The following is a 27,453-nucleotide window of genomic DNA, read 5'->3' on the forward strand; positions in this document are numbered from 1 at the left end:
AATCATTGTAAGTATTGCTTACAAATCACATGGTTCTAGAATATCTAAAAGGGACAGACAGAATACTATTGGACAGAACTCTATAAGAATCTACTTAGTCTCAGTTGTGTAACAAAATAAAGTTTGTTATGATAGCTAATAAACTGCTGGTTCCATACTGTTCATTTACATATTGATGGCTGGTGTACACCGAGTGTTATAGAAACAAAGTAACACAACTTTGGCATTTAGCTGGTTTAGTTCTCATCTAAAGAAAATGTAAAAAGCATCTACAATCCTACCACAAAACGTTTTCCTCTGAACTAGATCAACAGTAAAGACATTAAAACCTAACTTATTGCTGCACAGAAATCCAGTTCTGACAGTTTTTCCCCCTTTGAAAGAGTTCTTCCTAACAGTTATCATTTCTTACAATATGTGTTGCAAGTATTTATTCAAAAGACATTTCTTTTATTCCTATTTTATTTGGTGTGCTATAAAAATATGCTGCAATTGTGTACAGATGCAAGCATTGTTGCTGGCAATGAAATGAATGAATATTATACATTAAATTATTGCTTTCAATGTCTGACATTTATAGAAGTTCAAACCACTGGATAGAAGATAGATATTATAATATTGTAACAATAAAATAATATGATTCGAAAATTAAAATGCAAGGTATTTGAAGTTATGTGAAATGGATGAAGTTATATGCTTATGTATATCAAGATAAATTAATTAAAATATTTACGATGAACAATGCAATGTTTTAATTGCAAAGAAAGGCTTCAAATAACAATTTATTTCTATTATGAGCAATAATTAATATGAGAATAGTTTGTTGAATGCATAAATATAATTTAATACATTTAAAATTTAGAATCTTGTAATAGAGAAATACTTGCTGAGATTCTAAAAACACGAAGTAAAATATTTTAAAAAGCTTTAAACTGTTTATATTTGTAATGAAGCTAAACTCTATATGGATATTAAAATGTAACTTTATTCAAACTGACATAGCATCTTGATAGCTATAAACTTTCAAATTCATTTCTCTGAATCAGTATATAATAGAGAAGAGTTAGCATAATAACTATTGCATGATGAGGATCATGATGAGGTAAACAATAATGATGATTATGATGGTGAGGAAGATGGTGGTGGTGGTGATGGGATGTTGATGATGGCAAGGTGGTAGCAATGATGGTGTAATAATGAATAATGATGGTAATGATAATGATGGTAGTGATGATGGTGATAGTGATGATGGTGAATTTACAAAGTGTTATAACATTCAAACTTTCCATTTAACTTCGAAACTTCTCATCAAATATGGATTTTTCTAATTGACATATTTGTCATTACCATAATTATTTGGATATTTTCTTTAATCAGAGTCATAAAAGGTAAACTTTATAGAAAGTTTAACCTCATTACCAACTCATTATCTAATCTCATGATTAGGGGGTAAAAAAAAAAACAACAAAAAAAAAACACCTAATTTTTGGCTTGAAAGCTACACAAGAAAATGACATGTTCAATTTTCACATAGGAAAGAGGCTTTGAGAACTTTATCATATATGTAATGCAAGCATAATTATTCCCTTAACACTAATCTATGTTAGACAATCGCTTTCATGTTAATAATTATTGTGAAATTAGAAACAATTAGGAAAATTAGCACAACATTCAAGGTAGTCTTTATTGTAATTTACAGCACATCAAAAGCAAATTTACAATAATGTAGAAATTATAATTACCTGATGAGTTCCTTTAGTAAATGGCTGGGAATGAATTTCCATAGTTGAGTCTCTTCCTTTCTGACTAAGCTCATGTTTGGATGATGGTTGTGTTGCACAAAAGTATTCTGACTGTCTGCTGCAATTCATTAGTTGTTTTGGTGGAACTGCTCCACACTGATACGGAGTGCTCCTTTGGTTTTTTCTCCTGACAATGCATATGGTAATTGAAACAACCACTAACACTGATACTGTCACAGCTGCCACTATGATTATGATGAATAAATTGATGTGTATTTTATCGTCAGACTGAAACTGCACTGCTGTCAGTTTAGTTGATGTTTTGTTACTGACAGTCAGAGTTAAGGATAATGTAGTAGTAGCTGATAAAACAGGGACACCACTGTCTTTCACTTTAAGTAGAAGATCATACGATCCAGCATCATTTTGGTAAACAATCCGTGAAAAAGACAGCACACCTGTGTATGGATTGACAGAAAATAAATTTTTACCATTCCCTCCAAATATTTCAAACTTAATGAAAGAATTTTGCCGGCTATCCCTATCAGAGGCTCTCAGAACTGTTATGTCATTTTTGCTTTGTGGTTGATAGAAGACATCAAGGCTAAAAGGGTCGAAGCTGGGAAATGTAAAATACGGTGCATTGTCATTTTCATCCATAACTTCGATAACTATATTTGCTGTGCTACTCAGAGATGGAGTTCCATTATCTTTGGCCAAAACTTTGAATTTATAAACTTCTTGCTGTTCACGATCTAATGATTGAGTAGTTGAAATAAATCCAAAATCAGATATTTTAAAAGGTAATGCAAATTTAATGTTAGAAAAAAGAAAATACGTAAGCTGACTACCTGATCCAAGATCAGAGTCAGTAACGTTAATAAAACCAACAGGAAAGTTAGGCATTTCGTTTTCATATGTTAAAAATTTGAATGTTTCTTTTGTGAATTGTGGTTTTACATCATTAACATCAGTTACTTTGAGAGAAAACTCATGTTCCATTTTCAAAGAAGGAGTCCCTCTGTCACTGCAAGTTATTGTGAAATTTATTCTACTTTCCCTTTCTCGATCAACAGTCTGCTTTACTGATACTTTGTATCTCTTCTGACCAAGACTCTGAAGAGTGAACTTATTATGCTGGAGGTCACATGTCACTTGTCCATTCAAACCAATATCATTGTCGACAACTTTCACATATGCAATGAAGCTGCCAACTTCCATTGCTTCAGATATTGTTGCTGTGTTTCCAGTTAATTCTGAAAAATTTACTTCAATCACTGGAGCATTGTTTTGTTTATTGATAATATTTACCACAACTGGTACAACAGAGCTCAGAGGAGGATTGCCATTATCTCTGGCTTCAATAAATAGTTTATAAGTTTGTTTCTTTTCTGGTTTAAATTTTTTGCGAAGAAAGATTTCTCCAGTATTTTTATTTATTTCAAAAAACGATTTTGCTCTATCAGATGTCATGGAACTAAAATAGTATGATACATTTCCATTTTTACCTGAATCTAAATCAGTAGCTGACAAGATAAGAACTGGTATCTCTTTTGCTTGTCTGTTATTCACTGTAATATTGTAAATGTCTTGAGAAAATATTGGTGGATTATCATTTTCATCTGTAACTGATATTTGAACGTTCAAAATACCATGTTTTGATGGAGTCCCTCCATCTTTACCAATTACCTGCAACTCATATGTGTCTTTAACTTCTCTGTCTAACTCCCTTTTTAAAATTATTCCAAGTGAATAAGAGCCATCAACTCTCCTGGAAACTGCTAATGTAAATGGATCATCCTCATTTTTTATTAATTCATAGGTGATCTGTGAATTTATGATACTAACATCTTTGTCGACAGCATGTGGAATTGATTTTTTTGTTCCTTTCCTATCTGTTTCAGCAAAATGAAGACTGACTACTTTTTCAAGAAACTCTGGTTGATGGTCATTAATATCTTCAATTCTTACTTTGATTTCAAGTACCATGAGGAATGATTTTCCTGTACGCACTGCAATATCCACCATTTTGAAACATTTAACATTATATTTACAGAGAGTCTCAGCATCTAATATCTTGGCAGTATACAGTTCTCCTCTTTTAGAAACATTAAACAACTGGGAACTGCTTCCTGTTCCTTTTTCTAGTTGGCTGAATTTGATTATACTGTGCTCTTTCGATGAGATATTATCCATTAGATGTGTATCAATAGCAACATTACCTAGCAATGTACCAGGACTTTCACCTTCCCTGATGTGGTAGGTAAAATCCTCACAGATACAGGTGTGTAGATAAATCAATATGACACATATGTGTGTCAACATGTCACCAGGATTGAGTGTAAGACCGATTCAGTGAAAAAGATCAATAAAACCTGCAATGGAAACAAAAAAAAACCTTTTTCACAAAGACATAATATAAACTGATTTCACTGCATGACTTAACAAAAATGTTCTTTAACATTAAATAAATCAAAACAAAACACTTCAAAAAAAAAAAATGTCTCCCTATAAAACCGAAATAATTCTCGCAATTTCAAATTTCACAAGAATTTGATCTATAAAATATGAATAGGAAATATTCCTAGTGAACAATAGCAGCAAGATATATATTTCAAACTGCAATAAAATAAAACAGTCAATGATGTGAAATGGAAGATTTAGAGGAAATGCAAGAAAGCAGCAGATATTCATATTTCTCTCTGTAATAGAGTAAAATCCCAAGATTACTTATTCTTATCCCTTGGTTTAATTTATTTCTTTCAAAACAACAATGATACAAGTCATGTATCAGAAGCACACGAGAGAACTCACTCAATATCATAGCAATGATACTGAGCAACAACTGTTAATTGAATATAACAAAAAAAGGAAAAAGAAAAGAGAGAAAACACAATAGCTCAAACATGTAAATCTGCAGTGATTATTACTGGATCAAGTTCAGGCATTTTTGCTTCTTCACTAATAACTAGGTGGGAAGGAGAGCAAAAGCTATTCACGATATATTTTCTGCACTGACATGCAATGTTTTCTTTAATATTGTTTTACCTTCTTCAGCAGGCTACCAGCCAGCCAGCCAACCAGCCAGCCAGAATGGTTATGCTTGATATTATGTATTTCCAAACATGAGACATGTATATTGATTACTATCATACTGCATTTAGAAAAGAATTTATTCTGGTCACATTTAAAGATTTTGGGAAACTGCACTTCCAACACTTCATTCTCACAGCATCTGAAAGTTTTATCATTCTTTAACCATATAGAGTTTTTCATGGAATATTATTTGTTTTGTTATGTTTTTTTTTTGTTTCTTTTTTGTAAGGTTAAAACTAACACCTTAAAATATGAGAGTGATTGGCAAGTAGAGTTTGTTGCTGGAATGCTTGAGTGACTGAGAGAATAAAAAGCCATTTTAATACTGAGAGAAATGGTTTGCAAAAGTTAATATAGGTGATCTCCAGAATTTGATATAAAATACAACTATGCTATGAGAATACATCAATAATTTGAACAACTAACAAATAAATATCCACAGAATTAATGTTTTTATTTTATTTTCATGGTAATGGGAGAAAGACTTAAGATAATGGTTTGGTTTACAAAATTTTATAAATAAAATTTATTGCACACAATAGTGAATAAACATGAAATATAATGGTATTTTGTATATAAACTAAAATAGCTGAAGTACTAAGTTAGTACAAACGAACATGTAAATATCTATCTATCTGTCTATCTGTCTGTCATTCTATATATATATATTTATGTATATATGTATGTATGTATGTATGTGCGTAGGTGGTTGTGATTGCATATGCATACTGTCTGACTCTCCATCGGTTGCAACATGTGTTTCAGTTCATATAAAGAACTGAACAGCTTGTTCATGAAATTAACATGTAAGTGGCTGAGTACTCCACAGACACACATACCTTTAATGTAGCTCCCATGAAAATGCAGAGTATGACAAGGATGGCCCTTTGAACAACAGATATAACTCATTTTTTGCCAGCTACTACATCACCAACACTGAGGTTCTCAAGCGAGTAAAGATCACCAGCCTGGAAGCCATTTTATTTGAGACATGACTATGTTGGGCAGGAAACGTTGACTGGATGTGTGTATATATATATATATAGTTATATATAAACATATATATATATAGTTATATATATTGATATGTATGTAAATATGTTTGTATATATGTGTGTTTATGCTTGTGTGGTGAAAGACCACTGCCTACCCAAGATCATTATGTACGGTGAGCTCACCACTGGCCACTGTAACAGGGGGCACTAAAGAAGAATCACAAGGACTGCCTGAAGCAGTCCCTTAATGTTGTGACATTGATTATCATGAATGGTCCAATCTAACAGCTGACCATGCTGCTTGGCGGCATACCATCAGTGGTGCTGTTTCCTACTTTGAGATATCTCACACTGTCTCTCTTGAAGACAAACATCAGAGGTGAAAAAATAATACATCATCAAACCCAGGGCATTCTATCATCATTGCAATTGGATGTCGATCTTACATCAGCCTTATCAGCCACAAATGAGTGAGCAGACATGGACAACAGCCTTCCTAATCTTCATTAGTGAAACCAAGCCAAGATATACATATGTATATATACACATATATATATGATGGATACGTGCATACATACACACACATATGTATATATACACATATATATATACACACATATATATACATATATACACACATGCACATACACACATGCACATATATATATATATATATATATATGTATATATATATATATATATATATATATACATACAGAGACACATACATAGTGTGTATATGTATGTATCTATCATACATATCACATATTATTGTATGAGTATATATATATATATATATAGATAGATAAATAGATAGATATATAATATATATATATAATTATATGTATATTGATATGTATGTAAATATATTTGTATATATGTATGTTTATGCTTGTGTGGTGTGCATGTATTTATATATATATATATATATATATATATATATATATATATATATATATACATATTTAAATAGATAGATAGATAGATAGATAGATAGATAGATATGTATATTTTGTTATATATATCTATGTGGTGTGAGTGTGTATGTATTCATGCATATAGATGATGATGATGATGATGATTAGGATGATGAGGATGATGATGAGCATTTATTTCTTCATTCAACTGAACTACAGCCTCATTAAATTAATGTTTAAGCTGACATAATTCACAGGCTTAATCACAATGACACATTGTGTGACAAGGCTGGACACTTCAATTACAAGTACAAATCACTGAATAGGCTACATGACATCTTGCACTTACTCAGTTTCACTTAAAAGACATGGCTCAGACTGAATGTATTTGGCTAAATGACATGTGCACAAGATATTGTGCTGTCAGATGAAACCCAAGACCTCACGATAGGGAACCAAAAGTTTATCTATACAGTAAGTTATACAAACATCCACGTGTGCACACACGGACACACATGCACACACATAAAACAGGCTAGAGTAAGAGAGAGAGGGATATATATATGTCTCTCTGATATATATATATATATATATATATACTAGCAGAAATACCCGGCTTTGCCCGGGTTAAAGAGAATAATGAAATCTAAAAACGTCGTCTAGACTACGCAACCCTCAACTGTTAGTAGCAACTGTTAGTAGCAACTGTTAGTAGCTAGTATTTCTACATTAATAACTCTCCAATGCATGCCAGCATGGAACATCGTCATTAAGTAGAATGCCAGTCTCTCATCTAGGAGGGCCTTGAAATCAATGTTACCAACTGGGGACTATGTGTGTCGTAGTGATAATAAAAAGACCCAAAGGAGGTCTGCAACGAAATAATTTTACTCAACACTTTGCAAGTGAATCAGTGGAGGCAAAGATGCGTCTCATTTACTTGACAATTTATGCACCACATTGTAGAAATCACAATGAAAGTATATCTGAAAGGGTAGTCTTACGCTGTTGTACCGTTGAATTACAAATAATGCTCATCTGTTATGTTCAGGTTAAAATTTCATCAACATCAAAAATATATGAATTTTCCTGGGAGTTATGGCCGTTATACATAGAATATAATTTCCAAATTTCATAAAGATCCGTTCAGTACTTTTGACGTAGTTTTGGATAAGAAAACAAATGACTAATGTGTGTGTGTTTGTGTGCATGTGTTTGTGTGTGATGGGTGTATATATGTATAGATATCTGTATGCATGTATATATATGTATATATGTGTACATATTACATGTACATCTCTATATATATATATATATACATCTACACATGTGTATACATATACATGTATGCATATAGATCTATATCTATATATATATATATATCTATGCATATATGTGCACATATACATGTATATGTATACATATACATCTCTTTCTCTCTCTTTCTCTCTCTTTCTCTCTTTCTCTCTCTTTCTCTCTTTCTCTCTCTCTCTCTGAAAGTATCTGTCATTACAGTATCAAAATGTGATTGTTTCAGTTAGTGGAATAACGTGTACATATACATCTATATGTATACATATACATCTCTCTCTCTCTCTCTCTTTCTCTCTTTCTCTCTTTCTCTCTCTGAAAGTATCTGTCATTACAGTATCGAAATGTGATTGTTTCAGTTAGTAGAATAATTTTTTTTTTAAAGTGAAAGTATTTGACATGAGTGTTTTTGTTTCACTTTTGACACGTAACACTTAGTGGAGAGGATATTATGTTGCTGTGGGATCGAACTCTACAAGAAGTTAAAATTTTTTTGACTAAAACACAACTGGAACCCTAAGTAAGGCATCTGTAAAATTTGAATGAAATTGGTTGCGTAGTTCTCGAGTTTTAGGGATTCACACACACAGACAGACAGACAGGCAGACAGACAGACACACATTCTCATTTTTATATATATAGATATATGCCTTTACGTATTTATATATGTGTATGTGTATTTATGTAATATACATACACACACAAACACATGTTATATATGTACATGTGTGTGTTTGTGTGTATTTGCATGTGTGTGTATATATATATATATATATATATATATATATATATATATATATATATATATATATATATATATATATATATATATATGCGTAATTGAGTGTACCTTATTGATATCGTTATTTATAAAATATACTATTTTGTATCAGTTTTTCTATGGGTTTTATACAAGGGTTGAGATAACTCTAGCAATCATCAGAAAAGACTTCCTTATGATTACCAAGAACATCTTAAATGCAGTATGAAACTGACTGATATCAGAATATATTATTGTATTTTATCAAGAATAATATACCCTCTCTTGTAATGAATATATGAGTGGTTGTATTTTTCATGCCTCATGGATTTTTCAACAACTACGTATATACAGAAGTCATCCTATTGCACTTAAATATAGCTTACTTTACAACATAGTGACAAGACCTGAAGAAGGGAACCACAACTGGCTGCAAACTTTCCATAATTCTTTAGCTACACACACACACACACACACACACACACACATATATATATACAAGACTTGCGGAATGGAGTAGGAAAAATCTGGGTTACATGTTTCATAGCAAGTGGAACCTCAGAAGTGATAAAATCCCAAACGAGGTGTATACCACCAGCTACTCTTCAGACCAAGGATATCTTGATTAGATCATAGGCTACAGTGTCACAAGGAAGTACATGTTGATGCAAAGAGAATTCAGTTAGAATGTGTGTGTGTGTGTGAGTGTGTGTGTGTGTGTGTGTGTGTATATATATACACATACACACACGTGTGCGTGTACACAAACACACATGCAGAGGCATGGCTAAGTAGTTGAGAAGTTCCCTTCACAACAAATAGTTTTAGGTCCAGACTTCACATTGGAAAAGTGTCTCCTATAAAACATGAGGCTGATCAAGTCCTTGTGAGCGGATTTGAAACTGATACAGAAAACCTCTCATATATGCACACACATGCACACATATATGTATATGCATGCGTTTGTGTATGAGAACATTAGTATATTTGTTTATATAAGTGCTTCTCCTAAATAACTGAGGTACAAGGAATGATGGTGACGTCAATTGCCATGTTATCATATGTCAGCCTTGTGCTTTCAAAGTTGTGAAAAATTAGAGATACCTCCCATTTCGAAAATCAAGAAAGAGTTGGCAACATAAAACACATCTGATAATAAAACAAGGTTTCAGTAACATACTCATCTAACTCATGCTGACAGGAGCTAAGGCTGTAGAAATGAACAAACTAATACATTTTCACACAAACACATATATACAGGGTGTGATGGGTAAACTGTGGCCATTTTATATTTTTAATTTCGTGCATGCATATTGTCTGTTCTTGATTTTGTCAACTACACAGTATAGTAGGGTCAGTTGGGCACTGTCTGTGAGAAAAACAGCACCATGATGCAATTCACTCTGCCAGAGATTTGGAAACGTCATGCTGTACTGCTTGGCATTCACATCAGAAGATCCAATATGAACATTTCACAGTGTTTGGGTGTCAATCTGAGGTCAGAGCAATCTGAGAACATGTACCGAGAGAAATCAAAATCAAACATCCAGTCAACATCATGGTGTTAAGAGTGATCACTAGTGATGGCAATGTTATGCTTCCATTCATCTTGGCACACAGCCTCACACTCAACAGGGAGGTCTACATTAATTGCCTAGAAGAGGTAGTGCTACCCTGGGTCAAGAGGGTGGTTGCTGGGAGACCTTATGTTTGGCAATAGGACTCTGCACCATGCCACACAAGCGAGGAGGAGAACCCAGTCATGGTTGTCAGACAGTTTCTGTAACCATATCACCCCCAGTCACTTAACTCCCTAGACTGCAACCCCTTCATTATTATGTGTGGGGAGCAGTTGAGTGAGAGACCATCCTTGTAACACCAAAGATGAACTGAAGGCAAGGATTATGGCAGCATTCACCAACTTAAACAAAGAAACCATCTAGAAGAGATGCAGGAGTCTCTAAAGTTGTGTGGAGGCCATCGTAGTTCAAGATACTTTTATGTAATTTTGGTATATATATCTGTTAAAATGAGATGTCAGTATTATTTTCATTTCTGTATAATTTAGATGACAGTTTATTCACCACACCCTGTATATGTGTGTATGCATGTATGTATGTATGTATTTATGCATGTATGTGTATATATATATATGTGTGTGCATGCATGTAGGCATGCATGCATGTAGGCATGCATGCATGTAGGCATGCATGCATGTATGTATGGGTATATATATGTATATGTCTATCTGTGTGTATATATATATAAATATATATATATTTGTATTTCTTTACTGTGGAAATGCGTTTTACATTTCAGCATTCTGAATTTAACCATTTCAAATTTCTTTTTATAATTTCAATTAGAGAAAGCAATTAAAGTTTATCATCTATGATGACAATAAGAACACTGTACATGTATGATCCTGTCTGCATTCTCACACACACACACACACACACACACACATACATATACATATAGATGTGCATACATATATGTGCTAGCATAATATATAGTACTGTGTTCCCTGGAGTGCAGCTCTCACAACAAGAATTGTTCAGAGAAACTAAAGAGAAGAGGACTGTATGACAAGCAACAGTCCAGCTGGGCCCTAATTCTTCGATTGCATACCCTCACTGTGACCAGGAAATTTATGCGAATATTGGCCTGATAAATCAACTCAGGACCCACAAAGTGAAGGGTGAAATATATGTGTGTGTGTGTGTTTATATATATATATATATACTTACATACACTCACACACATACACTCACATATATATTCCCATGATTTATATATGTGTGTATATATATATATATATATATATATTATATGTTATATATATATATATATATATATATATATATATATATATATATATATGAATATGTGTATATACACATATATACATGCATAAACATACATATACATATAAATTTATACATATATATATGTATAATATTTCCTTCTATAGGTTTCATAAAGATTTTAACAAATCTATTTCCATCTCTTTCCCTCTTTGTGTGTGTATATATATACATACATACACACAAACACATATATTTTATATATATATATATATATATATATATATATATATATATATATACATATATACATATACTGGTGTATGCATAAATGTATGTATGTGTATACATACCTACATATATATATATATATATATATATATATATATATATATATATATATATATATATATGCTCATGTATATGTATGAGTGTATTAATATATACATATACATATTCATACATGTATGTGTGCACATATTTGTATGTATGTATGTATGTATGTATGTGTGTATGTATTTATGTATGTATTCACTCACACACTGCATGTACATAATTACATAAATATCCATGCCATATTCTATGTATTAACAGCTATTGGATGTCAGGAAAATGAGTGTTAGTAGGGGAAAATGTGATAAAGATATATAACTGAACATACAGATAGATACACAAGAACATATACATATATAAATATACACACACACTCACACACACCCTCACACACACACACACACATAACTGTAACATGCACATAAAACAGCTCTGTATGTGAATGTTAGAGAAAGCTAAAAATATAATATTACAAAACTGTAAAAAAAAAGTTTTTAGAAAATTACAAAAAAATCAATCACATTATTTTATCAACTAAAGAATACTTGAGTAGTTCTAAAAGGTTTCAAAAACATTTGTTAGAGAAAAAGCTCTCTAATAATAACTGGAAGCATGAGAAATTCTACAATATAAACAATGAATTATTATGAATAAGGAAATTGGAAAAAAATATCCAATTTGTTTTGTAAAAGCAGAGAAATTTTTTCTACTTCTGTTTGTCAATTTTGAAAACAATAAACAGGATTCAGATTGTGAGTTGCTTCTAATATTTTACTGAGAAATAGAAGAAGAAAAGTGATAGAGAGAGAAACATGTATTATTAAGGAATTTAAGAAACTTTTTTCTATTAATTTTGGCTTTTGAGTTATGGAAATTATTGGCGTAATATTTTAGAAACATCCAAAGTTTGAGATTTTAAAAAAAGTTATAAAAGAATTACATAGATATAATAAATAATGTATTAAATCCATTTGATTTTGTTTTTGTTCTTAACATAACAGCTTATAGTAATAATTCTAGAGGCTATAAATGCATATTAGCAGAGATACAAATAACATTTGTCCCAATCTGTGTTATAAACTATTTAGGAATAGGAGGCAAATTTTATATGAATAATTGATATCATATATTCAAATGAGATTTAAAACGACATCTAATTTTAAGCAGTATATAAACTAACATTTCAGATATACTAGAAAGGGTGATTAGAAAACTTGGAAACTTAAATCTATTATCAAAAAACTATAAGAAAAGTAAAGGGAAAACATTTAATTTAGCAACTTAGTGTTTGTGTGTGGAAATTTCATTTTGTTAAGAGAAAAGTAATATATGCAAACTACTACTTAGAAACATAATAATAATAATAATAATAATAATAATAATAATAATAATAATAATGATGATGATGATGATGATAATAAATAAAAGGTATTTCAACAACTGTCACAGTCAGACAAAATTACTTTTTAAATGAGAACCATATAGATGTATATGTTCATATGTTGTGTGTGCGTATATGTGTGTGTATGTTTATATTTTCATGTACGAAATCAATCATAATAAAAACCATAGTATATCCTGAACTTTTGACAAGCAGATAAGCTTATGCTTATATTTACCAATGAATGTTAGTGTTAAAGTTAGTGTTAAAAATATCACGAACAAAAATACTCCTTGTTAATTAGCTAAATATAAAAGTAGCAATCCCACTTGAAGATTTTGAATATGCTAATAAAAAAAAGAAAAACACATATATGCAAATATCCCTATTTTGTTTAACTTTAACACTGCTGTATTTAAGTATACAAAACTTGATAAAAATTCACATTCTAAACTTGCGCATTGCTAAGTATATTTTTGTTTACTATTATTTAACTTTGTTTTTACTCTGTTAAGTATTGAAACTGCTTTATAGTGTTTAATAGTTTGAATGCTTGTGACATATGTAACTGTATACATAACATACAGATACTTCACTATATGAAGAATATACAAATAACAATATATAGCTACTTACTTGCACAAGTGAATCTTCGCCAGTGTGCCATTACATGAGATGTGTATTCTGCTGTAGAGTTGTACAGTTACTGCTGCTGTTATATGCTAGCAGTGTTATGTGGCTTGGCCTATGTTGTGGTAATGTAAAGTCTGCACTTCTACTAGTCATAGTAGTGTATATGCTATGTTTGATTGTCTGTTGCAACCAATGAATGGCTTTTGTGAAATCACATGAATACCCCCAACCAAATAAGTAAATAAATAAATAAATAAATAAATAAACAAACATTAACTCTAATAATTTTTTTAACTAAAATTTTAATTTATTTTATGTTTATAATTTGCATTTGAATGTTGAAAATTAATTTTACTTTTAATAAATTTCAATATATCTTTTCAGTTTAATTTTTCAATAATAACAGTTATGGTATAGAGAATAAGTAAATAAACAAGCATAACTACTGTACATAGCTAAATGCATATGTTTAAAATGTTTACAAAGTTATAAAGTCTGTGATTTAATTTCCTATTTCATAATTCAAAAAGTGTGTATGTACTAAAATAGCACTGAACTTCCAACTTACCTCTACTCTGAGCTCCTAAAATAGTAACAGAAACTCTTACAACTTATCTTTTATAGAGAATTGTATTCCTTCTTCAACATACAATAAATTACACAATTTTCCATGCCTATATTAAAATCATCTTTCCCTTGTGCAAAATTCAAGAACCGGGAATAAAATTGTGAATTAAAGTATAAGTTTATAGTGAATATTATGAGCTGTATTCCTAATAATGAAGTTATCAGCCAATCTTCATTCAGCAGAGTTGGAAATAAATAACTGAATTTTGTATTTTTTCAGTTTTATTTTTGATTATTATTTTCAACTCAAGAATGGCCTTAGGAGAAATTTTATTTCAAGATTGTTGCCAAAATTTATTATATATTATGATAAAGCCTACAGAGTTATCCAAGAAAATTCAATAATTTCAAGAAAATTTTGTGTAACAATTGGCCTCTCTATGGAATAACAAGTAGGTTACTTATAAAACATTTGGTTTCTGAAGCTATATTTGGTATTTAAGAAAATGAAAGTAGAAAACAAAAACAAAAAATTCAGCATCTTTCATGAGATGAAAGAAGGAGTGTGACAAATTTGTGAATGTTGTTCTGAGGCAATATATGAAACATTCATTAATTTAACTATATTACACATTCAACATTCCAATGACAACAAGAATATTTAAAATGGATATTTAAAAATTATTCTGCCTTTCAGTGTCTGAAAATGATATTCCTGTGACCTTTGTGGAGGAAATAGTTTATACCTGTTACACAATGTTTTAACAGTACTAATCTTACATCTGTTCTGTTTTAGATATATACATGCACACATGCATGCACACACACATGCATGCACACACACACACACACACACACACATACATTTATGCATGTATGTATAAATATATGTATGCACATATGTGTGTGTGTGTGTGTGTATGTATGTATATATATATATATATATATAGATAGATAGATAGATGCAGCATGGCTGTGTGGCTAGAAACTTCCTTCCCAACCACATGGTTCCAGCTTCAGTCCCACTGCATCGCACCTTGGGCAAGTGTCTTCTACTTTAGCCTCAAGCCAACCAAAGCCTCATGAATAGATTCGGTTGATGGAAGCGGAAAAAAGCCTGTCATATATATAGATATGCATCTATTTGTGTGTATGTGTTGGTGTTTGTCCCCCAACCATTGCTTGACAGCTGATGTTGATGTGTTAGCGTCCAAATAATCTAGCGGTTCAGCGAGAATGACCAATAGAATAAGTGCTAGGCTTGCAAAGAATAAGTCCAAGGGTTAATTTGTTCGACTAAAGGTGGTGCTCCAGCATGGCCACAGTCAAATGACTGAAATAGGTAAAAGAATATATACATATGTATATATATATATATATATATATATATATATATATATATATATATATATATATATATATATATATATATATGTATGTATGTATGTATGTATACATATACATATTTTTATATATATATATATATATATATATATGAATGTATGTTTGGATTTATGCATGTATAGGTCTATGTATGTATATGTGTGTGTAAGTATGTACATACACACACACACACACACACACACACACACACACACACATATATATATATATATATATATATATGTTTCATAATTTTCATTATGTCAACGTCATTTCCCATTTGTTTTTCATTTCATGTATGTGGTGCTAGACAAATGTATTTAACTGAAAATTTTCATTGCATTTATTGTACAAAATTGCAACATTGTGTATACCAGAGATTACGAATAAGCAGTTTCTTCCTTTACACCAGCAACACAATGTTGAAATGACGTAGTTTCCTGAAATATTTGTGTGTGACATTAAAAAGAAAACTCCTAACCTATAATCATCAGTTTTGAGGTTGTAATGAAGGAAAGAAGAGAATGAATCCACACAACCATTGCTCTGCACATCTCTTCAAAATGAAAGAAACACTGATGCCAAAACCTAATGAAGCCTGTTTAATTTCGAAATACATTAACAATATATGAGTAGTTGCTGATGGTTGTTGTGTTACACTCAAAAGACAGTTTAGCTGGATACATGATTACAAATGTAGGAAATAAGTAACTTGAGATTCAATAACAGTAAATCTAGAAGAATATTGGCACCAACAAATGGTGAGGCTATGATTGTGAAATGAGTTAGCTTAATAAGGGAAATTGCTTGCCACATTCGGTTTGAATCTGAACATGAAAGGTGTCAGGTCCTTAATCTGAATAGATTAGTAGTCAACTATCTGAATAGCATAATTTGAACTATATCAAAAGTAAATAGAAATTGAAAAGAAGTCTGCCAGTAATATGTGGATATACAAGTGCAAATGTATGAAAATTTTTCAACACAGGGAGAAACATATGTGCATGCATGTATGAGCAAATATAAGTATGTATGTGAGAAACAAATTCAGAAAGTTGTTTGCATTTCTATGACAAACCAGCCAATATATTGCCTCTGGAAATATGCTAGTGTTGAATGCCAACAAATCAAACTAACGATATTCTATCCACTGAGTACAAGAGCAAGCTCATGAAAACGTTATCTCAATCGAATTAAACAAGAAATTCACTTTAATCAGATGTGTTAACTATGTTGTTTTTATCTGTTGATGATTGTAATGGAATCATCACATTAATCAACTTAGTGTTAAATTAAGCAACACCCATGCCCTACTATTCAAATCAAACTGCAATTGGCCTAAAACTATTAATATATCTGTCTATTTCTTAATCTTTAATTTACATAATTCTTAACATTGAAAGAAAATTTAAATTTTATCAGAACTTTGCAAAATAAATACATAAATATACAAATAAATAAAATAACTAAGGTCTATACCTTTCTCTGACTATAAAACTCACACTTGCCAATGTTCCTTGGTCAATACAGTATTAAGCTTTATAGAGTTGAATAAAACTAACTTAATTTTGCCTTTGAATACATACATACATACATACACACACACACACGTGTATGTGTATATATATATATATATATATATATACACTCACACATATATATAGATACATACTGGTCATACTGGGTACCACAAATGTAGGAGCAAGGAAACATCTATGTATTTAGCAAGAAGATTTTTATATTTAGACTTTATCTGGATGGTGTTATATCATTGTTAAAACTAGGGTATACCTGATGACTTTGTTACATGGTATTAAAGTAGAATACCTGAGCTTTATTTCTTTTTTATTTTTTTTTTATTGCTCATGAGTGACATGAGGGAAAGGCTACATATAATGATATAACTTGTTTGTGCTTGCATTCTTGGTTATAAGAAAATAAATTTTGGTGGGATGTTTTCACAAATTACATAGTAATAGGGTAAGATATATATGTATATTAGAAATGGTTAAACTCAAAGTAGATAAAGCCTTCAAACTTTTCTATCAAGAGAGTTTTGAATTCAGTATTTACACACTATTATTTATAGACTTATCCACTTTGAGTTATGCCATATCTATATATCTATATCTATCTATCTATCTATCTATCTATCTATCTATCTATCTATATATATATACACGACAGTCTTCTTTCAGTTTTCATCAACCATTTTCATTCACTTATATAAGTATATATATACAAAATGTGCTCTTTCAACAATGTTCTCGTTATACCTTGTTTGTAACGTTTTGGTATCTATTCTAATTTGCAAGATTTACCATTTTTTCTTTTTCATTAAATGTGTATGATTTTTTTTTAAACCATTGTCTTCTCACAAAATATTAAAGAATCATTTAATTGCTTTATAAATCATGTATGAAAAAATGTAAAGCATTTACTTAAAAAAATAATAGAAAACATAAGGTACTATAAATACATGAAAATATATATGTATCACAGAAAAACTGATGAAAGACAAACATATGGTCAATTCGTGGGTTTTGGTTGGTTAGTTGGTTGGCTGGCTGATTGGTTGGTTGGTTGGCTGGCTGGTTGGTTGGTTGGTTGGCTGGTCGGTTGGTTAGTTGGTTGATTGGACAGGTAGATAGACAGATGTGAGTAGATTGTTAGATAGATAAATAGATAGACAGACAGACAGATAGATAGACAGATAGATAGATAGGTAGACAGATACATAGATAAGTGTAGACAGACAGACAGACTGACAGACAGACAGACAGACAGACAGACAGACAGACAGACAGACAGACAGACAGACAGACAGACAGACAGACAGACAGACAGACAGACAGACAGACAGACAGACAGACAGACAGACAGACAGACAGACAGACAGACAGATAGATAGATAGATAGATAGATAAGCAAACAAATACATGTTCTTAAAGCTGTATAAAAAATATGCTTGGCAAAACATGATTACCTGACTAAAGTTCTATGCATCCTGTATCTTTGGTACTGCTGGTAGTGGCTTGGAATAAGTGGTAAAACTGTTCTTTGTTGGTAGATTCCAGAGTTGAGGGTGAACATTGCAGTTTCCACTATTTAATGAAGTGGCTTTTTGATCACTAAAACTCATTTTATTACCAACATTAGATTGACAAGAACTCTTAGCACTGTTTGTGGTACTACTAGATCTGCTGTATGTCTGAGGCAAAGATTTTCTGTCATGCAGCTGGAACTTTTCTGATTCATATGCTTTATAATCTACAAAAAAAAAAATGAATAAAAACTGATGTGATTTAATAAACCATATTTCAAATGATGGACCTCTTTCTCTTGCTCTCTTTCTCTCTCTCTCTCTCCCTCTCTCTCTCTCTCTTTCTCTCCTCCCTATAATTTTCTCCACATCACTTTATTTCTATCTTTACCTCTTTTTCTGTGTCTCACATGTTGGCACATACACACAAATACAGAGTCCACGAAACCAGAATCTATTTTCTGTATTCCCAATTTTTATTGATTTTCTCATCATTCATCAACAAAGAAAAAAAAAACCGACCCCAAATCAAAAGTTCAAAAGATGAGAGAAAATGAATTATTCATCAGTTATGTGGACACCATCAACATTGCAGGCTGACATTATAATGGAACTCCAAAAGCATGTAACACCATACACTACCAGTGGATCACCAGCATGGAAGTAAAATGCAATGCTATAATATGAACAGAAGGTCAGCCTAATATGAATATTTTGATATGATAACCAGATATTTTACCTTAAAGTTGCACAACATTTATTTCACTTAATTAAGTCATTTGGAATTCTAAAAACGATATCTTGCAACAGCATAATTTTACGTTTACCATGTAGTACATTGTATCTGTGTGCTTGTGTGAATCTGTATATACATATATATATATATATATATATGTGTGTGTGTGTGTACAAACACACACACACACACACATGTACATACATATATGTGTGTGTGTGTGTGTGTAATATGTTACATGGTAAAGATACTGACTCTGTTTCTGTAACATAACTGAATAACAAGCAGCTTGAATCTCTTCTCCAGAAAAATTTAAAAAACACTATCTCAAGCCATCTAAATTATTTGATTTGCAGGATTCTAGGGTGTCATATGATAGCTAGGAAACATTCGATGTGTTTGAAGAGAAACTGTTGAAAACACAACTTAAAGATTGTTTAACAATAGAATCACATTAAAAAATTTCTGAAAAATCAGCATTTATGTGTGAAATATTATACTTAAAATAAAACAAAAACAGGGACCACATATGTCTTCTGAGTAAAAGTCAGAACTGTGACACCAACTGTATTGAGATACATTTTAGGGGAAAATATGAGAGATTATGCTGTAAGATAAATCTAATTCAATTCAAACAAAAGTGTCTCCCATATTTCGCTTTCTAAGTGAAAGATAATTTAATAGGTGAAAATAAAGATAAGATATTTACCAAAGGAGATAAACCCATGTGACAGATTTTAGCATAGACTTACTGTTTCCAGCAACATCTAGAAGCCTAATTTTTTTTTTATAGTTTCCAAAACTATTTGAAAATAATTGGTTTATTTCTTTAGAACAAATGAATATTTCATCTCTAAATAGCTCGTAACTAGACACAAAAGTTTTTCATGACAGCAGTGCGCCTGCATCTCTTTAAGTAGTTATCATGCAAGAATGCATTTGGCATAAAATACTCCTCTTTCTCAATAAAACTTTCTTTATGGTTCATAATTAAGTCTTTGCCCACTCCTATAATGAGCCCTGAAACAAATCTTTAGACCTTGTTAGTTGCATCCCACATCTAGCAGAACATAATCTGTTTACTTCCCTAAATACTGCACCAATTATTAAATGTAATCATTTATTTTGATAGCTGCATTCTTGCATTAACTACACTTATCTTACTCAATAATTCATATCTATCTGTGTCCATAAGATATAATGACATGTGATAAGGAAAAAGTTTTTTCTTCAGACAATGACTGTGAAATAACTAAATTGTCTTTACAATTAAATGCCATTCTCTCATAATTCCTGCCTGTAGATATTGTTGACAAGCAAATATAAAAGTGTCTTAGTCTCAATTCTTATTAATAAGACTAATAATTTTGATACATTTATAGCCTATTACATTTCTTGTTGAAACTTGTGAAAACACAACAGAAATCGCTACATATTGCTAACTTTAAAAGACAAACATGAGAGTAAACTTTAGCATAAACTAACCCATCTAGATTTGACTCATGCATTTTAGGATCATGAAACCTAAGGGTAAAATGGTAAACTCTAGAATCTAAAGAAACTTGCTGATGGTCCATGTTAGCATCAATTAGTCTATAGGAGATTTTGTTTTTTTAGAAGAGTTGGATAAGGTCAGTTGCCACAAGTGAAAATATAATGTTTCATGTACTACTTCCTTATTGGAGAGTGAGAAGGGAGGAAGTAGTATAGTCACTTTTTTATTACCTTTTAATCAGGAGGGGTGGCATAATTCATGAAACTATTACATGGTGTATGAGAGTGGTGGATGGGAGGAATAAAAATATTCTCAAAATCAGAGACCTGTCCTGAGTGCTTGCAACAAATAGACTCCACTAAAGGTTCTCAAATGATCAGGAGGTGGTATTATACCAGGCAATGGATTAAGCCTACCAAACTGTGTTGCAGTTGAGTAAAAACAGAGCATCATCTTTAATTACTGTTATGTAAGAAATTTTGCTTGTCCACAACTTGTGTGTCAACATCATTTTTTCTCTATTCTTTACTCTTATACAAAAGACAAAGGCCTGAAATGAGAAGATTTTTTTTCACTTCTCATTGAAACTGAACTTATTGAACTCTTCAATAAAATATCCCAAGTGGCGTAGATTATTTTCATAAATTTGAAAGCAAATGCAGTTCAGAAATCTAAAATTCATAGAGAGGTGAATTTTACAAATAAAAATGTACACCAGATACTATGCAAGAATAGAAACAAACTAAATAAAAAACATTTAGCAAAACTCAAATGATGTGTTCGAAATAACTTATGAATAAAATAACATTGTGCCATAGAAAATTATCCATTTCATATCTATATAAACAAGTTGAAGATGACAGAGAATTGTTGATAAAAAATTAAATATGGCATTCTATAAATATCAACTATAACAATAACAACAATAAAATGAAGAGTCAGATTAACCTACTTGAGAACAAATTTGAGGATATGAAAACTCTTCTTGATGCTCTCAGAGATATGATGAAATTATTAAAGCTTTTTTTTTTTTTTTTTGCAATATTACGACTATATTCAAAGTTTTCAGATACACTAAAGGATAAATGTGCAATATCCATGTTTAAATGATAGCATTTTACTAACAAAAGGCTCTTGTATTTGGTTCAATGAATATCTATAATGTACACTCCTGAGATACTAAATAAATAAACATAACAATTGTAGCATCATATTGCCTTTTAATTTGTATTAAATAACAGCTAATTTAGATAGTCAAAAAGAAACTCAAAGAATGATCAAAGAAACAAGAATGGTCAAAGAAACAAGAATGGTCAAAGAAAAGAAGAAATGTTTTGCCCCACTTCAGCCCTTTATTCATGAGAAAATGAAATAGAGTTTACATCACTATGCTTTTCTTTTTTCACTATTGTGTTAGACAAGTTCAAAGGTGTGAAACCATCATAATTTCATTAAGCAGGACAATTTATCCACTGCCTTTACAATCTTCAGTCTCCCTACCACATGACAGACACTGCCTTAAAATAGTGGGTCTGTTAAGCCAAACACAAATAAATCACTTCTAATACTGTAGAATAATTCTTTAAATATCCTTTTAATTCTCTCTTGCTTTGCAGATCACACACACATACACATGCATGCACACATGCAAGAAACCTATTCTGCCCTTGCCCCATTTTCTCTCATACTCTATGCCTCTCTACTCCTCATCTAGTATAAAGTACCCCCTCCATGGTATAAAGTACCCCTTTCATAGTTTTGCAAGCTGTATAGTGCCCCCACTAGAGCTGATGGCATGAAAACAAGTACCCAGTACATGCTATAAAGTGGTTGATGTTAGGAAAGGGATCCAGACTTTAAAAAGAACATGTCAAAGCATACACACACTGAAGCATGATGAACTCCTTGGGCCAACTGGATCCTCTCAAACTATCCAATTCATGCCAGCATGGAACATGAATATTAAATGATGACAATGATGAAGATGATGATGATGATGACGGGGGGGTGATGATGATGACAACGATGATGATGACGACGACGATGATGATGATCTCAGACAGAAAAATTGTCAAATACAGTAAAAGAGTTGCAATGTCAATGCAAACATCGCTTCCACATTCTGTACCAAATTACCATTTGCCTTCAGTTAATAAAAACACAGTAGAAATAACCAAGTATCAATCAAGTTCAACATGGAGATTTCCAGAGCCATTATTGTTGTGATTGTTATTTAGTTCTAAATCAGCCCTGATCAACAAAGGTATTCAAATCATGACCATTTGTTTTTCCAGTTTTCAGGCAAAGTATAATTAGCCAGAGAGTCCTTTTGCTTCTAAGATGGTGCAGTGTGATTTGACATAGATTCGGTAGCTATTCTGTCATGCTAAACAACCATTTAGAGATTTCTTGTTTGGTTTGCTTCTTGTAATGTTGAAACCATAAGTGCAGATGATAAAACAGACCATACCAAAGAGTCATTGCAAAAGATGCAATACATCTTCATAGTAGAAAATCAACGAGCTGGTATACATAATCATTTATCTATTACATCATTCTTGAAACATTATAAGTATATATATACGCATATTGAGTTTCATATTTAAGTCTATGTGTTAATGTTTTGGAAACCCTAGAATCACAAAACCAAAACTTTAAAATCACTAAATTTAATAAGAAAATATCAAATAATCCAGAGTTTTATGATCTGAACAGATGTGGAGAATATTATTCTTTACAATTCCCAACAAAATGAGTTACAACAGTGTACTGTTCATGCATGTCTAAATTAACCACATCCAAAAACAATCTACCTATGTGAAATGATTTCAGAATAAAAATGAAACAAAATGAATTGCATTTAAAATGACTTGTTTAATCTTCTTTTTATAAAAGAATTAATAACAAAATGATTATAATTTTATAAAGTATTTTGTATCAATCACGAAATATCTTCCTTTTCCTACTGTTTAGTGAGAATAGTTCACGTTTTTTTTCTTTTCAGAGTAGAAGTAATTATTTATTGTTGAACACAAAGCATACTGTGAAAGTTTAAATCCAGTTTAACGTTTAGTATTTTGTATTGTATTTATGAAAATGTGTCTTTATTTCCTCCCATCATGTGTATTAATCTTTAATGTAAAGCACAGAGTGAATGTTTGAATCTAATTGAAGTATTCTATTTTAAATTGTTGTTTATTTTTTTCTTTCCTTTTCACCATCTGTAGATGCATGTTTCATCATCATTATATTTCATAGGTGCAGCTCATGGACAATTAATGAATTTAAGTCAAAGTTAAGTTTTACAAAAGTAGGCGTATGAGGAAAATTGGAATGAAATTGTGGTGTGGTTAAAAGATACATACTTCTACCAAGCTGGATGGGCTTAGCAACATTTAAATGTTTTCTCTGAAGAAGTTCATTCAAATAGGTCAAATTTGGGGCAGCAAGTTTATTTGTGGCAGCATTTGATGGCTAGATGTCCTTGCTGTTGCCAACCTTATTTGCTTTCCAAGTGAGGGATTTGTTATGGCACTGGTCTTTGAAAGTGTACAGTTACTGGTCATATCAACACACACACACACACACAAACACACACACTCAAATGAACACGTGCAATGCACACACATGCACACACACACATGCACACACACACATGCACACACACACATGCACACACATATGCATGCACACATACGCACACACACACACACGTTTGTATGACAGGCTTCCATATACTTTACATCTGTCCATTATATTCACAAGGGCTAAAACATTTTTTACCTTATACTAACGGCTGAAACTGGCCTTGCTTGATTTTATCATTGCCTACAATAAATATAATTTCATATATTCATTGTATTTAGATTTTTTTTTTTTTTTTAAGTAGAAGACACCTGATCAAGGTATCTTAACCACATATCCATTTGATTAATTTAAATTCCAGGATCTTTCCCTTTCCTTCCCTGATCAGAATCAGTCATTAGAATAATGATTATTTTTTACCTCCTTCACTATGATTTGAATTAATTAAAAATATCTTGACTCACTAAACTGCAAATATTTCAGTCACTTTTCATGCTATAAACATTCCTCGATAATTTCCTTCTATATTTTAATCCCGCCATACAAGTTTCAGGATACACAAAAGTATTTTGACACTTAAAGATTGATGAAGCAGAATCATATAAAGGATATTTCAGGGTACAATCATCATTCTTACAGCTGGATGCCCTTGCTAACACCAACCACTCAGCAGAGTGGACTTAGTGATTTTATTTGGCTCAAGCACATTTATAATCTATATTTGTTCCATGCTAGCAATAATGATTTGAATAATTTCAGAAGGTAGTAAAACCATCAATGACACTCCAATGGTGATGATAATGAGAGTTCCAGCTGATCCAATAAAAGTAACAGCTTGCTCATGAAATTAACACGCAAGTGGTTGAGCACTCCACAGACGCATGTACCCTTAATGTAGTTCTCAGGGAGATTCAGCATGATACAGAGTACGACAACACCAGACCTTTGAAATACAGTTGCATAAAATTTTTGCCAGCTGAGTGGACTGGACTGGAACAGTGTGTGATAAAGTGTCTTGCTCAAGGACACAATGCATCACCAGGAATTGAACTCAACACCTTACAATTGTAAGCTGAACACCCTAACCACTAAGCCACACACCTTCACTAAAGCTATCAGTACATTTTGCAGAAAGACAAAATGAAAACTCTTAGTCAAATGTTCAAAAATATTTTGCTGTAATTTCATTGAACATTTGCTGTTTGACATTAGAGAGTAGTTTTAATAGTTTCTGGTAATTCATTAAGCTTTTTAACACATAAAATTACGTATCTAATACATGAATAAAAATCTATAATTATAGTATATAATTAGATAAGTTTTTTTTTAATATCTAATCTATTGTAGAAGTAATACGAAAATAGTTACTAGTTGACTTACACACTGCCTGTATATTTGCAATATGTTGAGAATGTTTTTGGATTATGTAGAAAGAATACACAAAGTATATTTGAGAGAAAAAAAAAATGAAACAAAGCTGTAAGATAAATATATCAATATAGTTATGTTGTATGTGCAGTATAATTTCAGGAAAGAATATTTCAAAACTGTAAGCCTATACTGAAGCTCAAGATAGAATAAGGACATGTTTTTCTGTAGATAGAACTGTTTGTACAAACAAATAAAATAATATTTAAAAGCAAAGAAGAAATCCAGCAGACTTAAATGCATCCACTTCAGCATTGTTGGTGCACTTAACAGTTAATCCCCAATATGTTGCCTTTTTAATCAGTAGTTATATGGCGGTCAGATAGTATCATTTGAAATTCTAGCTAGAAAGTGCATTAAGCCTAAGTTAATAAAACTTTTGCTTTTGTTGTTTTTTAATACTAGTTAAATTGTTACTTTATATATATGTATATATATATATATATATATATATATATATATATATATATATATATATATATATATAAAGTAAGAGAGAGACAGAGGGAGAGACAGACAGACAGATACATACATATATGTATAAATATATATATACATACGTACATATATATATATGTATATATATATATATATATATATATATATATATATATATATATATATATATATATATATATAAATACGTGTGTGTGTATACATATGACACAAGCAGTTAAAATATGAAAACATCAGTCATGTACTCTCCACAAACGAAAGTCAAACTTCAAAGGTTAATTTCACAAACTTTTGGAGGGAAAAATACAATGCATGGTTGTAAATGTTTTCTTCAGCTAGAAATTCTATGATTTGAAACCATAGATCTCCACATATATTATTGATAAATATATTATTGACCAACGCTTCAGGTTTTATGCATGATAATTAGCATAACATCTGTGAATTTTATATTACTGATCTGGTAAAACATGTTTAACTATTATTAAAGGATTTTAACATATTAATTAGTGACATAGAAAACACTTGCCAAACGTAATGTTATAAAGAATGCAGTTTGTCAAAATTGATGTTTCTCTATAGCACTTAAGGATTGTGATTACAGAAACAGTGTGCAATGTTCACAAGCATCTTTAATCACATACCAGTAGCTATAGCTGAACTTGCTTGGGTTTAACAATATCTAAAATATATAAATAATCCTATGAATTCACTATATTTTGGATAAATTGTTTTAGAAAGATGTTATCTTCAGCTGGTTAGGGAATGGTAATTCTCTCTGAATT

General features: G+C 31.2%; 1 protein-coding gene across 5 annotated transcripts in view; it reads right to left on the bottom strand.

The window, feature by feature from the left end:
- The window catches only part of LOC149132705 (protocadherin gamma-C4-like), a 168,128-nt gene that overhangs the window by 24,412 nt on the left and 116,263 nt on the right, over window positions 1–27,453 (bottom strand). For 2 of the 5 annotated variants that reach the window (XM_089362719.1, XM_089362718.1), the window contains exons 1-2: window positions 18,912–19,195; window positions 1,743–4,117 (exon numbers count right to left, since the gene is read on the bottom strand). In XM_089362719.1, coding sequence (XP_089218845.1) covers window positions 1,743–4,067 — 2,325 coding nt within the window. In that variant the 5' untranslated portion in view covers window positions 4,068–4,117; window positions 18,912–19,195. Of the gene's footprint in view, window positions 1–1,742; window positions 4,118–13,978; window positions 14,766–18,911; window positions 19,196–27,453 lie in introns of those variants that run through there. The other 3 variants (XM_052973048.2, XM_052973049.2, XM_089362716.1) reach the window with 3 other exon arrangements.

Source organism: Octopus bimaculoides, chromosome 14 (assembly GCF_046866305.1).
Source record: "Octopus bimaculoides isolate indiv1 chromosome 14, ASM4686630v1, whole genome shotgun sequence".
Taxonomy (NCBI): Eukaryota; Metazoa; Mollusca; class Cephalopoda; order Octopoda; family Octopodidae; genus Octopus; species Octopus bimaculoides.